Raw genomic sequence first — 14,817 nt, forward strand, 5'->3', positions numbered from 1 at the left:
ATCCCTTTACTCCAATTTTTGAAAGTTGGTGTTGGGAAGAAAATGTTTTCTCAAAGAATACTAATGCTCCCATGAAAATCAAAGCATTATGGAAAGAAAAGTTTCAGTTTCAGGGAAGTTCCAATAGTATCACCTGATACATAATTATATTAATAATACCTAAAAGAGAGGCTTTTACATTTTCAGAATGGATTTTTTTTTTCTTTCAGAGTGGCTTAAAAAATTCTACATAAGTTATTCTTTCTTTAAGTGGAGGTCAGGAAAAAACAAAAAAAGTCCAGCTGACCTGAAATCAGGTATTTTTCCAAATTGGAATTGTGACAAATATTTTCATTTAATTTCAGGGGTGCAAAATATGGAATTTCCCATGAAACACCATATTTCATTCTTACTCAGTCGTTCTATAGGAGAAAATCTCATACCTCTTATGTATGTAGTCAGATAATTAGATTATTATAGTCTTCAAGCCTTAATTTCAATTCTGAAACAGTTTTTGGGTCTGCCTGCAGATAAAACCTTGTATCAATAAGAAAGTAATGAAAGTTGGCTCAGCTGAAAGAATTAATTCTCCAGTTGAGGTGGGTTAAATGCCCCTAAAATATACTCTATTTTGAGAATGGTGATTTTTGAGAATGGTGATAAAACTGACGGAGTCCTAAGTGAGGATTGCTTGTGTGGGTTCACCCAGGCCAGTATTCTTCACTGACATGGCTGGGTTCCTTTCAACTACCTCTCTCAAAATGCCTCCAGTTCCTGTATGAGATTCTGTTCTCTTCCTCTTCATCTTCTCATTTTTTTTCTCATTTAAATAAAACACATATCTCTGGTCAGCCAGCAATTTTTGGTGGGCAAAAGCCAGATCTGGAAATAGCAGCTGTTTAGCTGATGACTGCTGATGGCTCCTCCTCCATGTCCCCACATGCTTTCCATTCCTACAGCAACCCTTCAAATCTCATGTGTTTCTGTAACTCAGCCTTCCATTTTAAGATAAAAAGAAAAAAACAAACAAACAAAAAAACCCCAACAAACAAACCAGAAAAACTCTTCTCCCTCGGTTCAATCTCAGTTCAACCTTCCCTGTCACTGAAGAGGCCACAGTAATTCACCTCAGAAGACCTTATAGCTTATCTGCAAACTTCTTTGTTTTAGACTGATCTTTTATAAGACTAGCCAGCATGTTAGTTAAGATAAAATTTGTATGTAGAACCAAACGACTAGAGTAAAATATTCATTTTTTTCTGAATTAATTCTAATCCTGGAAGCAATGAATATTTCTGTAACAAATGTTTATGCATTTTTATATTAATAAAAGCCACAATAAATCTTTCTGCAGCTTGAACAGGTTTTTTTTTCTATTTTTTTCTTTTTTCTTTTTTTTTTTTTTAGTTTCCACATTTGCAGACGGCATTCTTTGTAGCAGTCTGCAAAGAACTCTGAGTGCTGTAGTGGTTTCAGGCTATCTTTGCAATCCTGTTCTAATTTAATAAGATTAATGGCAGAAAATTAGTCAAGACAAGCGTTTGCCTGTTTCGTTTACCCTGCTGTAGTTCAAATTATAGGCGGGAAGTGTTTCCCCCAAGTACTACTTAATTAGTAATAAGTAGAAGGGAAAGTAAAAGAAAAAAAAAATGTAATCCTTACAGGGGAAAAATATTTGTAGCTCTGAGGCTTTCCTGTTAGTACAAAGGACTGAATTTGAATGATTCAGAGGACTATATAAATATAATTTGAAATTTCTCCCTTGAAAAAGAAATGTAAGAGGAAAAAAGCCACACAAGGTAGATAAACTTCTATGAACACTTTACAGTCCATTTCAGAGAGAGAATCAGTCTTATTGCAGCTGTACATTTCATTAGTTACAAAAATGTAGTAAAGTTTCTCTCTCTCTTATTTTGGCTAGAAGACATAGTCCTGACATGTGCTAATGACTGGTTAGGACAGAATATTATGTTATGTTCTTGGAAAGACTTTTTAGGTTGTCCTGGATTTTCAGCTGTACAAATTAATGTGAATTGTTAGGAAGACAAAAAAACCTAAAAAAATAAAATTAATATTTTGAGTTGGTTGATGAGGCAGCCAGGATTGCTCTTCCTCCTGTTCTCTACTGCAATATCATGATGTGATGCCTAAAATTTTACATTTGCAACTTTTTCTGACAAAGCCCAAAGTGGGGATGGTTAAGAGCCCCTGCACATGTGCCCAGTGTTCTCAGATGTGGTATGAGCTCTTCCACCTTCTGTTTGCCATGACGTCTAGCCTAGACATTTACTCCACCATTTCACAATTTTGAAAGGCGGATTGTACAGCAGTACCGGGAAGCTGTGCCATCACTTTTAGCAGTGGAAAAGGCTGGAAATCTCCCAGATAAGTTTTCGAGGTTGAAAAATTTCATAATACCTGCAATCCTGCAAAACCCCCCCAGAAACATCAGATAACTCAACCAAACGTTGAGGAACAGTAATAGGAAGAAAGCAGCCGTCCTTGTGGGAACTTGTTTAGCAACTGCACTCTGGTGCACCAGTTCTGAGGTGCTCATAAACTGTAAAGTAACAGATCAATGGGACTCACCAGTGGGGTCTCACAATGCTAAAAGGGAGGATTTTTCTGCCAGGCTACTCCTTGAAGAAGATATATTCAGACTGGAGGAGGTGGGAGTAGAAAGTCATTGGGGCTTTCAAGGAAAGCCAGAGGTTACCAGACGGCTGGCTAAAGAGAGTGTGTGTGTGCTGCAAAAGCATGGGTCAGGCTGACACCTGGAAAAATTATGGAGGTTCTTAACAAAACTTCCCAAATCCTGAGAAATATTTTACAGCTAGTGCAATTTGAAAGATGAGCAATGGCTACAGGATGAGCAGGGGGAAAGAATGGTTACTTTATCTGAACAGGCTACATGCAAAATGTTCAGAGTTACACCACTGTCAAAATGATCAGCAACAAAATTATCATTAGCACTCAAAATGTCAGCTCAGTCCCCATATGTATAGTTATTTATATATCACTCGTAAATGGCTTAAGGAATTAAAAATTTATTCACAGGAAAGAAAAATTTCAGAAGAACCAGGGGGACTAGAAACCCAAGCCACCAATTCTAAAGCAATTTACGTTCCTAAAAATCCATGTCACTAGGTGTCATGTGAGTTCTTATACAATTTTTAAAAATTACTTTTATTGATTAATAGTTAAAAAAGGCAACTATGCCTTTGTACACACAAAATACCTGCTCTACCTTATCATTTGGAGTTATACTGTGAAGTTTTTCTGAGAGAGCAACTTGTGACTGATTGATTCAATCCAAATACTGACTGCATAAAGCATCAAGATAAATGATACACAGTCCACCATATGGAGCCATATGGGAGCAGAAATTAAACGAACAGGACACAAAATTATGAGCATTAGGAACAACTAAATTTAAAGTAATCCTTTAATATCCCTTCTATAACAGAAGCTAATCATAAAAGTACTTTCACTGTTATTTCTGGACTTGTTATTTCCTTCAGGTTTTCTTGAGGGCTTAATTTGCTTTCTGAAAAACGCACCCTGATTTGTCACTCTTGGGAAATGCTGAGACTTCTTAGACCAACACCAAAGCAGGGAGTTCAGTTTTAAACTGATGGATAAATTTAGTGACATCAAAAGAGACTGTGATGCAGGGAACATCTGCAAATAAAGACATTCAGCTAGGTACTGAAGTTTACATATCAGTCTCTAATTGTTAGTAATCAAAATTTAAAAAATGACAAAGTTTTTCACCAACACTGCCTCATCAAAGCAACCATTACTGCTTTGGCAAACAATATTAGACAGGGACAAAGTAGTTCTCAAAATCATCAGAATTTTTACTTATATGGAGCAATTTAATCTGCAGCATTTTCCTATCCATTCTTACTAGGGAGAATTAGCTGATAAACACAAGAAATGGAAGTACAAAAAGAGGAGAAAAATTAAGAAAGACAAAGAAATGACTAGAGCTCCTACTATCTCCCCTTAAGCCTCTCAAACCTCACTACTGTTACGGTATATGGGACAATGTGTTATCACAGGGACATCTTGCAATCAAGAAATGCTAAAAATATGGAGAGAAACTTATTCCTCAAATGGAGCTTTTGGGTTAGAAATACTATTTATACGGTCTCTCTCTCCCTCATCAGAATTTTTTTCTGGAAGTTGATGCCAAAAATTGAAACCAGACTAAAAACTCATTGAGGAGAAAATGTTATTAGCTCCCCAGCCACCCACTGGCTGTTCAAATAATATTGTATATATCTGTGCACTTCTGCATATTTATTGAATTTGTCAAGTTTTTGTTCCCAAGTAAAACTTATTGGCCCTGTCAAAAGTTCACCAGCTGCACAAGTGACTTTGATGGCCTGAGGAACAGCCCTGGCGCTAGCGTCATGGAAGAGCCTGTGGCTTTCCTCTCCCTTTTCCAGCTGAGATTGGTATGTTGATGCATGGGGCCCAGAGAAGATACAGAAGGAGGGAAATTGAAAAAATAATAAACAATAAAAATATAAATTACAGAAAGCGCTCACCAAGCCATCCTGATTTTATTATATGGCCTTGAGAAGGAATTTTGTATTTTCAATCAAACTATGTGGAATATGCCTTGTAAACATTCTGCACCCACTGCTCAACATTTCTATGGCTTAGTAGGAGGAGAGCTAATAGGAATGTAGAGGGCTTTGATACATAAGCCTTGCAGTGTGGCTGATGGGCTGTCACCTGGAAAGAATAGGGTTGGTAGGTGTCACCTCCAGACCGCAGAGAATGGGAGCAGGACCGTAGGGATCTGGGGCACAAAATAGAGAACTGGACAGAAAAGCCCCTCTTGCAGGAAGATGATGATCAGCACCCTGATACTAACATCTTTGAAGGTGTTTCTCTGCCCCAAGACAGGGAGTGAAGGGGAGAACAGAGAACGAAGATTTTGATTAGAAAATTAAGACTAACCCATCTACATTTTTAACTTATGGTCTAGAGGGCAACGCTAAACCTATCTGCTGTGGCAGTCATTCATGCCTGGCAGGTCTCACATGTTACAAGTAGAAAGTGAAGGGAAGAAAAAAAGAAGAATGTAGACAAACAATACTCTGTTTTGTGACACCAAATGTGAGAGGCTAGAAATGTTCAACCCGTGGCTACTCTCTCATCCTCATACTTACACAATGGTTTTCCCAATGTGCTTAAATGACTTCTCCACAAATTCACGGACACTGTGGACCTCCCCAGTGGCTATGACAAAGTCCTCAGGCTCATCTGTTTGCAACATCAACCACATGGCCTGCAGAAACATAAACAAAGTCAGATTCAGTGCACATGTAAGTGGCCTCTTTGGTACCTGATATTGTATTACCGCATTTTTGATTTGGAAATAACTACACGTACACACACATACCCCAAGCCGGGGATATTAGCACTTTCTTTACACAGTGGCTATTAACCAGTTCAGTGCAACTCTGAAAAGAGTTCAATTATTTCTTATTACAGAAAACAATGCTGTATTTGATTTTCAATTTGTTTCACAGCAGGAGTTTCTGCAGGGGAGACTTTAATATGTTTACTTTTGAACACTGAGACTTGGTTTAGTGCTCAAGAGCATGGATTCACTTGTTTAAAGCACTGCATGAATTGACATCAATATGGGGAAAAGAGCAAAATTTTATCATGTTTCAGTCCAGAGCGCTGTTGCCTGTCTGCTACAGAATGATGTCAAACACACTGAAGCATGAAAATATGGATCCTTTTGGCTGTTTCTTCTGTCACAATTGTTTTGCCTGAGATTTTAATTAAGAGTAAGTATTTAAAAAGGTATTTAACCAAGTTAATCCAGTTTCCCTGCTGAATATGTGCTGAATGTTATATATTAAAGCACTGTAGAAGAAACTTTTTCTTTTGACACAGGAGTAGAGAAAACACTGGTGGAAAAGCAAGACAACCATTAACATCACTTTCAGAGGACTGTCTGTGCAGCAAGAGTTTCACAGTATCTTTTGAAGCGAAACTTCATCAGATTGTCAACATATTTGCATTTAATGGCAGCAGCTTTTAATTCCCACAGCAATGTCTTTCGCAGAGTCCTCTCCCACAAACAACTAATGATGGGCGGGCGCCATCTCAGAGGGTTGGCCAGATAAGTCAGCATGAAAGATGGAAAGCAGATGGAAAAGAGGTACTCCAAGACATGTCTGAGATATCACTGGAGGTATGTTTCAATTTTCTGACGTGCAAGGCACTGCTCTAGTGACTGGACTGTTTGACTGCATAGGAGCTGTAGGCAGAGAGAATAATTATTACTTTAGATCAATCAAGTTGATGCAAACACTTCATTTCCTTTGGAGAGGAAAAGGGAATACATGTATGGCATGATCCTCATTTAATAAATAACCAGAAAAGGGAAACAAAATAGTTCAACTCTCTCTCCATATGGTAAAAAGGACTGTCATCCTCTCACATTGTACTCCACGATGCTATTTGCATTGACCTCTTCACATCAGCTTTAAAGAAAACAACTTTAGTAGGTCCCTTGATGGTAGTGGATATTCTGCAAATCAGATTAATAAAAGCTTTGGGATAGCTCAGTTTCTCTTGGTAAATACCACCTGAAATATTCAATTTTTCCCCTCTATTCTCAATAAATCAGTGTCCTGCATAGAAAGGCAATACATTCCACTTAAATGGTTCTATTTGCGAGCCATTTTTCTTTACAGTTATTATTTTATGCATCTTCCAAAGTTTTGACAAAATTTTATTAACATGTTCCTTTTGAACCTCTTTTCTTCTTGAATGTGCATGGAGGGCTGGGTTTTGGGCAACTGCAGTGTAAGTCCTTGACATAAATTATGAATTGTGCTTTAGGGAGATGACCTGCTGGGCAGGACAATGGCAGCAACTTTATTTTTCCTTTCCAGGATTGAACATCCTAGCCAATGACGCAGAAATACCCAACTGCCTGATGAAACTCATCTTGTGGGGAGGAGATGTCTTAACTTGTATCTCTCATATGAGCTTTTTTGGAACAGTGGGGTTTCCCTGCTGATTTGAGAGGTCACCGTTAATCACCAACTCCTGTTTCTTCATGACTGGACAAGCTTGCAAGATTCACAGTAGTAGCAGCTGCATAGAAAGGTAACAGGAATATCTAAAATAAGTGGTTGATAGTTTTCGTTCTCCCAGCCTAGTCCCCAGTTTCACAGACCTTCAGGTTTCCTTAAGCAGCCCAGCTGAAAACAACATGCTTCCTCATATGAGAGGCCACTATTTGAGCAAATAAGGATTTCCAACATTAGACAATCAGTCAATCAGGGGCAGTGATTCTCCTCCTGACTTTAGTGGATGTTTGCTGTACATAATGAACTCCTTTTCTTGCCTTGACACTGTAGTGTCAGTTACATTGGAGACAGATACAACAACAAAACCTCATTTATTGGTAAAAATCACCCCTTATCCAGAAATGCTACATTGGTTGACCGAATACACAATATTAGCATAAGCATGTGCTATTTGACCTTTGGTAAAGTAATATTAACATGTCTAAGCAGAAGCAGGATTAGACTTCCACCAATTTTTTGCCACCCCTCCACTTTAAACACCTCAGGATTGTAATTTCTTTGACATAGATTTAGTGCGGGCACTTATGCCAAGACATTCAACAATCCAGTGAGTACTTAGAATATTTACACATTACTTTTTGTATTAATATGAAATAGAGTTGAAAGTTTCGTTTTACTTTATACCTACATGGAAGGAGACAGCTGCAAAACACTAACAAAAACCCAGCCTTTGACAGTGGGCCCAACGAGCATTTGGATGTATCAACTCTTGTCTACCATTTCAAAAAGCAAGCAATCACTGCCTTAGCAATGAGACTTAAAATGCAGTAAATTTCAACAGGATCAACTTAGAAATGATCAAGCAATGCAGATAGAGTTGCTAAGAGCAATTTTTGCTTCAAACCCTACCAGGAAAGAATGTTTAGATTAATGGTTACTTGAGAATCTATCACAGTGGGTTCTTTTATTTTTTCTGGCATTCAGAATTATTGGCACTTACAGTTACCTCAATCCAATCAGGTATGAAAAAAATTAACATGCTAAAAATTACAAAGTAAGTGATAGCTCTGTTTTGCTTTGAGGAAGGAGACCAAATGCTGTTGCTTTGAATGGGTCTGCATGAACAGTGTGTAAAAAAATGCCGAGGTGAGCCATAAGAGAGAAAAAACTTTGAATGAGTTCCATAGTCAAAACTACATTTCCTCAAGTACAGCCCATGACAAGCAATAAGACATCCATGTACAGGCAGTAGCTATATCCTTTCCCTACACCAAGTGCCAGGAATGTGATTCTCCTCACATCACACTAGTAAAGGTCCTTGACCTATGAATTTCTAGGCATTTCCTTTAAGAATTCATATTGTACCAGACTCCAGGCTGAGAACGAGAGGAAAAGGGGTGATACAGCTCCAGGTTTATTTGTCATTACTGAATGGCTTACTGGTTTTAACAGAGGGGAAAAGCTTTGTTTAAATTTCCACTGAAAGTAATTAATGGTTATTGACTGGCAAATGAAGAACAGGTGACACTCTGAATTAGAAGATAAATGATCTCATGTTCTAGCGTGATAATGGGTTAGTAATTGCTACAAAGCCTCAGACTAGTGCGTCCCATCATAATGCTAGATCATGTCCAGAACACAAAGGCCTCTGTGTGAGAGGTATTCAGCCGTTCACCTCCTGATCCAGCTGCAGAGTGATTTGCTCCATTTATTCTCTGATGGACTGCACAACTGAGGCAAAAGTTCACCCATTCTCACCTTCCTGTTCACATGCTGAACCACATGACCCATGACATGGCTGAACTGGGATAAAAACATTGCCCAGCTTTGGCTCTTGGCTATCTTTTAACCATCGCAAGGTCATATATTTTAGGAATTTTCCTAAAGTGAACTGAGGAATTGTGGATTTTCCTGTATTTCTTTGTAAAGGCTTTTATGGACAGGCTGACAGCAAGTAAAGAAATTACTTGTGTTCAGTTCTGCCACCATTTCCTGAATTTTTTGCTCAGTCCAGGTAACAAAATATGGGCAGATGTTGAAAAGGAGGAGAAAACTACCATGGAAACAATTCAGGCTTCGACTGTCTTAGAATAAGACTGCTCCCTTAATGGCAAAAGTGACAAAACATATCTTTCATATTTGAACTCTTTTTAGCTCTGGTCTAGAGAGCCACAAAGTCTAAAGGCACTTCTATGTCATTTACTTTTAAAGACAGAAACCTAACAGGAGATACACAGCTAGTCTAGCAAGCAGACACACTTTTATGATTATGTGGACTAGGCTATCTGTTCTGCATGCCTGAACTCCAGCCTCTGCCAAAATCTTTCCTCTTTCATCTTTCCCCTCTACCCTTTTCTCTATATAAACCGCTGCCAGTGGTAAGCACCATTTTCAAGCAACATATCCAAAACATGAACCAGTCTTCTCCCTGCCCAAATTTCTTTGCTTACATGGTGTTTACACCTGGGCTAGTGAGTGGGAAACCCAAGTTTGACTAACACAACCCCCCTACAGATACATTTTGTGCATGCCACTGCCATTATGGTTGTGATGTGTCTGCTTGTCTCGAGAATCTAGAGTATGTTGCAGATGTGTTTCACCATTAACTTCCAGTCTAGCACCCCAGTAAGAAAACATTTATTAACTGGGCTGTCATCCATGGATAACAAAGACCCAGTAGTTGAGGTTATGTTTAACTCTATATATTTGAGACTTTTGTTTCACTGTCTGCTCTAGCACTGTGTATTGTTAAAATGGGCTCATAATCAGGTATCTTCCCATTCAAGAGCAAAAAAAAAGTCCAACTTTTTTTAAGATTTTAAAGTACAACTGATGATTTCTGCTCTAGAAATAAAAGACAATTTTTTCAAAAGAATAAGTAAAGCCATTTCATATGTCTCATCCAATTCAAGACCCAAACCAGATATAACTAAACAGGTCCCCCAATGGGATAAATAGGAAATGTTCCTGTTGGTACTAGTTACTATTGCCCTGCACTGCTACAGAGTAGTTTTTTCCAAGCCCTATACTGTCAAAAAAACCCACCTTCATATGTATTTCTATGTGTTATGCAGAGAAATTCTGACTTCATTGTATTTGCCACACATGGAGAAAAAAAGATCAAACCAAATCAGTAATGTTTACTTTAGGAGATGGAACAGATAGTTGCAGCCTGATGCATGGTGCATTGTCTGTGAGTTTCGGAGGCAAAGAAGCAGAGACTGGTGAATGTCTCGCTCTACTTACTTATCGCTGCGGAAGGAATGGGTTACCTCAAGGCTGTCAACAATCAGGGAGCAATTTCTGACTAAGTCAGAAAACATCACCACCTGGAGAGACCCAACAGTACATTATCACCATTTATAGAAATACTGTCTTTATGGTATTCCATACTCTATTGTCTAGAAGTGGGCAGAAGCATTCAGTGGGTTGGATATGGTACTCTAGAGATCCCAAACATAGCTATCCTGCTGGGGTCACCACTGGAAGGAGAATTGAGCATTTTGGGCCAAAGATGATGAGCCTTTACAGGGATGTGGGAGCAAAGGAGAGCCTTCTCCCCATATGGCAAGCACAAAGGCCTGGCATGACTGCTGTTTCTGTGTGCATCATGAGGGACTGTGGCACAAAAGACAGGGCTATTGTACCACCTCCCTCTCTGCATTGTCCCAACTCCACGGCACTGGCACGGAAAGAGGCTGCTTGGCATCTCTCGTGCTGAGCGATGTGTGGAGATGTCATGCCCACGCACTTCCTGCCTGCCTGGGATGCGAAGCAGTTCCAGATGCCATCACCCAGCTCCTCCTGACACAACCCAGCTGACTGGCTGTGGTTTCTCAAGCTGCTACAGAACTGACCACAACTGATGTTCGTGCCTTAGAAAAGTGAGACGGGACATTGACTCAGAGCTCTGAACCCAAACTGACTCCCAGTTTATCTATTTACTCACTTTTGGAGGGGCAGAGAAGGAAGAAAAGGTGCTGCACTGAGGGCTGAGTCACCCACATCTCATTGACTTCTGCGACTGCTAAAAGAGTAGGTGTGTCCTGGGTGTACCCAGTAGGCATCAGAGTGTGTTATATAAGGAGATTATATAAAGACACAGTGAGACATATGTATAATACACAACAGAAGGGGGAAAAAAAATCTCCTCACACATGTTTTGCACACAACAGGGGCAAAGCACATATGGCTGAAAAACACCAATGAAGTGCAGCACAAAAGTGTTGTGATCAGAGTAAATTGCGAGCTGCCTCTGCCTGACAGCCAACACACAAAAGTGTTGGGCATGATCCTATGCTCCCTGCCACAATGGGAGTTCAGTCTAGAGTAATGACTATTGCTTTACTACTAGTTTCTGACAATGTTATAGGTCAAGGCAAGCACAGCAGGGAGACTCTTGCCAAAGAAAACCACAGGGATGTGCTGCCAGGCATGCCGATACTCCCAAGAAGCCAGTGACAGCAGGAATATGGCAGTATGCATAATCAATGTACTGCTACACTTTTTTCCCCCTCTAAATTACAACTCTTCTTGCTCAGCTACTTAAAAAGCAAGGGTGCACGCCCAATAAGTAAGAACCTTACTGGACTGTCACAGTTTGTATTTGGAAGGCAAACTGAAGTTCAGGATTAAGGTCATTGTCTATCATTTCCATTGGTGACTTTTCACATGCTCAACCCTTTCTCAAAACCTCCAGCAAAAGAGGTACTTCCCAAGAAGGGCAGGACACATGCCTCTTCCTTTCCTCTAAAGAGTCATCATCCTGTTTTCTCAGATTACCAAAAATCACAGCATTGGTGCAAGATCTGTTGCTCAAGGAACCTCCATTCATGGAGAAACACTTCTGAATGCCATTTAAGTATCTATCAGATCTCATCAGTTTAAATGCATTTTGATATGCTTCTTCCTTAACTGTATAATGCTGAACATAAGGACTCCCAAGTCTGTGTACAAAGTTTTTCCTTTAGCACTGTCTTTTCTGCTCCCACAGAGGAGACATTGAGTACTTATGACATGGCAGCTGCTTCTATTCAGAAGAGCGACATTTGCAAACCATAGACATCGCTGACACAAAAAGTATAAAATGGGAACAGATTTGAGATGAAAACATTTTTCTCTGAGAAAAAAACCACATCATTTCATAAGAAACAATGGAAAATTTACCTTAAGAATCCCAAGAAAGCAAACAAACAGCAAGTCTCCCAGGATATACTTATGGAGATAGTATGAGATAGGGACTCATTTTATAAACTTTCTCAGAGATTTTTAAAGTTACAGTTGAGAAATTGCCACAGAAGCAACTTGATGCTTGGTGATTTAGTCAAATCCTATGGTTTGGCTCTAGAGGTGAACTTGTGTTTAGGTCCGTGATTTTTTTCTTTCAAGTTGAAAGAGTATAGTTGATACATTGAAAGATAATAATCCTACAATTATAAAGTTACTAAGATAATAAAATACCTGGTAATCTTTGTGGACCATCTCAAGTGAAAACAATATCAATGTCTTCTGAAACAAAAGCTCTCACATCTGTAGGAAATACTAGGAAATACTGTCTAACTTCTCTCTTGTAAGCAGATAGGCCAACTGTTTCACAGATCTCAGGGAGGACTCTTGAAACTTTAGTAGGCAGTTTTATTAATAAAAACCACAAGAATTATAATCCAGATAAACCTTAAAGGTCAACCTTCCCTGTTAACGCAACATGATGTTTCTCACATGGACCTCGGGTGAACACAAAGTTCTCATTGTGTTATCAAAAACTAGATTGCTCCTTTTCTTTTTTCCTTGTGTCACTGAATGTCAAAATATTGTTCTTTCAATACGTGGAAGTATTTGTATACAGTTTTATAACTGATCTTTAGTTGTTAGCTGGAGGCAAAAAAGAAACAGTAAAGCTGCTTGTTGGGAAACTTCAACCAACAATGAAAATTAATATAGTCCTTTTTTCCTGCCAAAAAAATTTTGAACAGATTTTTAGGTCCACAATGGTTTGTTTATTCTTCAAATGGTTATATTGGAAGTGACATGTGTGACACAAAGTAAATTAATGAAAAAATACAGAAAGGATGCACATATGCTCTGTTTCTTTTATTTTAATTTTGGAGGATATTGTCACAATTGCTAACAAAGTGCTTCCTTAAATTCTGTTTAAGAGAAAAGGGAAAGAAATTCAAACCTAAGAGAGAGAGAGAAAAAGAAAAATCTGAATTGCAGAAAGTATGTGTGAGTTTTAACCATTCAGATTTGTATTACAGAGACAAGAGTATAGAACAAATACATGTTTCCCAGGCTCCACCTAGCAGACAATTCGGAAAGATATTTGACCTGCTTCCCCCTCCCTTTTTACCCTTCCAGAATTAATTTTCTCTGCTATTTTTATATGAGTGTAAGACAAAATACCTCTTCACAAAGAAGCAGACTCCATTTTGACAGGATTACTCACCACTAAAATAAAGGGTTGTACCCAGGTTGCGGTGAGGGCAGAGCAGTCTTAGGGACCCATGCCAGGAAGGGCTGGTTGGGGCCATGATCTAACCACAAGAAAACAGATGAGGCTTTCAAGTCAAGTACTGGCATGTTCACTGGAGCAAAACTATCAGCCCCAGAGTAATGATCACAATGTAGATATTGATCACAAAATGTTTACAGTGCAACATTTGACTATAAAAAGATCCTGGTTCCTGCTTCTAACACCTGTACACCTCCTATTTCTTTCCTGGATTGCTTAAACACTTATAGCTAAGCACAAGCTGACATATTCCTTTTGATGGATGTCAGAGGAAGAGTGTGATCTGTGGGCCAAAGGACTACTGATCTCCACAGAAACAAAAATGCTCTTATCCATACCATGATTCAGAAAATTATTTTCCCTCTTCAAATCTTCCTTTCCTTCCCTTCCCTCTCATCTGTCAAAACCACCTCTGCAGCTTGCTATCTACTCTGCTCCGGGTTTGTAGGTCTGCCCAGTGCCTATCCAGTAACGGGCCCTGACTCGGGTTAAACCACTAGCTGTATGGTAAAAAAATTGCTAAGAGCAGCAGAGAACTGCCAGAGCACAGGCAGATAGGCTCAGAGATAATAAATCAGCACTTCATAATGTTTATACATGTTTGAGGGTATAATTGGGAAGGAAGAAGAGCAATCCTCTAAGACAGTAAGAGTAACAAAACAAGAGCACCGAGATAAAATTTATGAACAGTGTTATTGATAAAAAATGGAGAAAGAGTGAGTTAATAACATAAAATTTACCTGAAATTTATTTTATAATTTACATTCCCCCCTCAAATTTCCAGAGTTCTTGCTTCACACTTTTGAACTTAATGCATTTTCTCCTCAGACTACTATAAGTTTCAAATAATGTTACATTCCTGAATATTAATCTAAAATAATTGAATTGAAATGTTAATTTACTTCTCTTGAGAAAAATATTTATTATCGATTGGGTTCTTAAAAATTAGAGTAATCCTTGTCTGAATAATCTGTGTAAATAAAGAGGCTGCTATCTTAAACACATCACGGAGCTTCACTTTTTGATTTTATTGCAGTTTTCAGTGCACTGGAGTTGGAAGTAAGAAAGATTTTCACCATTAAATCGTTCCTTATGAGACAGTGATAAAATTGCACATCAGGCACTGCTTAACTAACTAGAAAAAGCAAGAAGACACCTGAAAAAAAAAAAAAAAAGGATGCTAAAGTAATCTCATTCCTGGTAAAATGGATGTTTTTTCTTTTCCTTTACCAGAACATTTCAGGTGACAACATT

General features: G+C 38.7%; 1 protein-coding gene across 4 annotated transcripts in view; it reads right to left on the minus strand.

Annotated features, from left to right (window-relative positions):
- GMDS (GDP-mannose 4,6-dehydratase) overlaps window positions 1-14,817 on the minus strand; it is a 424,030-nt gene that overhangs the window by 79,503 nt on the left and 329,710 nt on the right. For all 4 annotated transcript variants that reach the window (XM_069008224.1, XM_069008227.1, XM_069008223.1 and 1 more), the window contains exon 8: window positions 5,166-5,284. In XM_069008224.1, coding sequence (XP_068864325.1) covers window positions 5,166-5,284 — 119 coding nt within the window. The remainder of the gene's footprint in view (window positions 1-5,165; window positions 5,285-14,817) is intronic.

The sequence above is a fragment of the Aphelocoma coerulescens genome, chromosome 2, assembly GCF_041296385.1.
Source record: "Aphelocoma coerulescens isolate FSJ_1873_10779 chromosome 2, UR_Acoe_1.0, whole genome shotgun sequence".
NCBI lineage: Eukaryota > Metazoa > Chordata > Aves > Passeriformes > Corvidae > Aphelocoma > Aphelocoma coerulescens.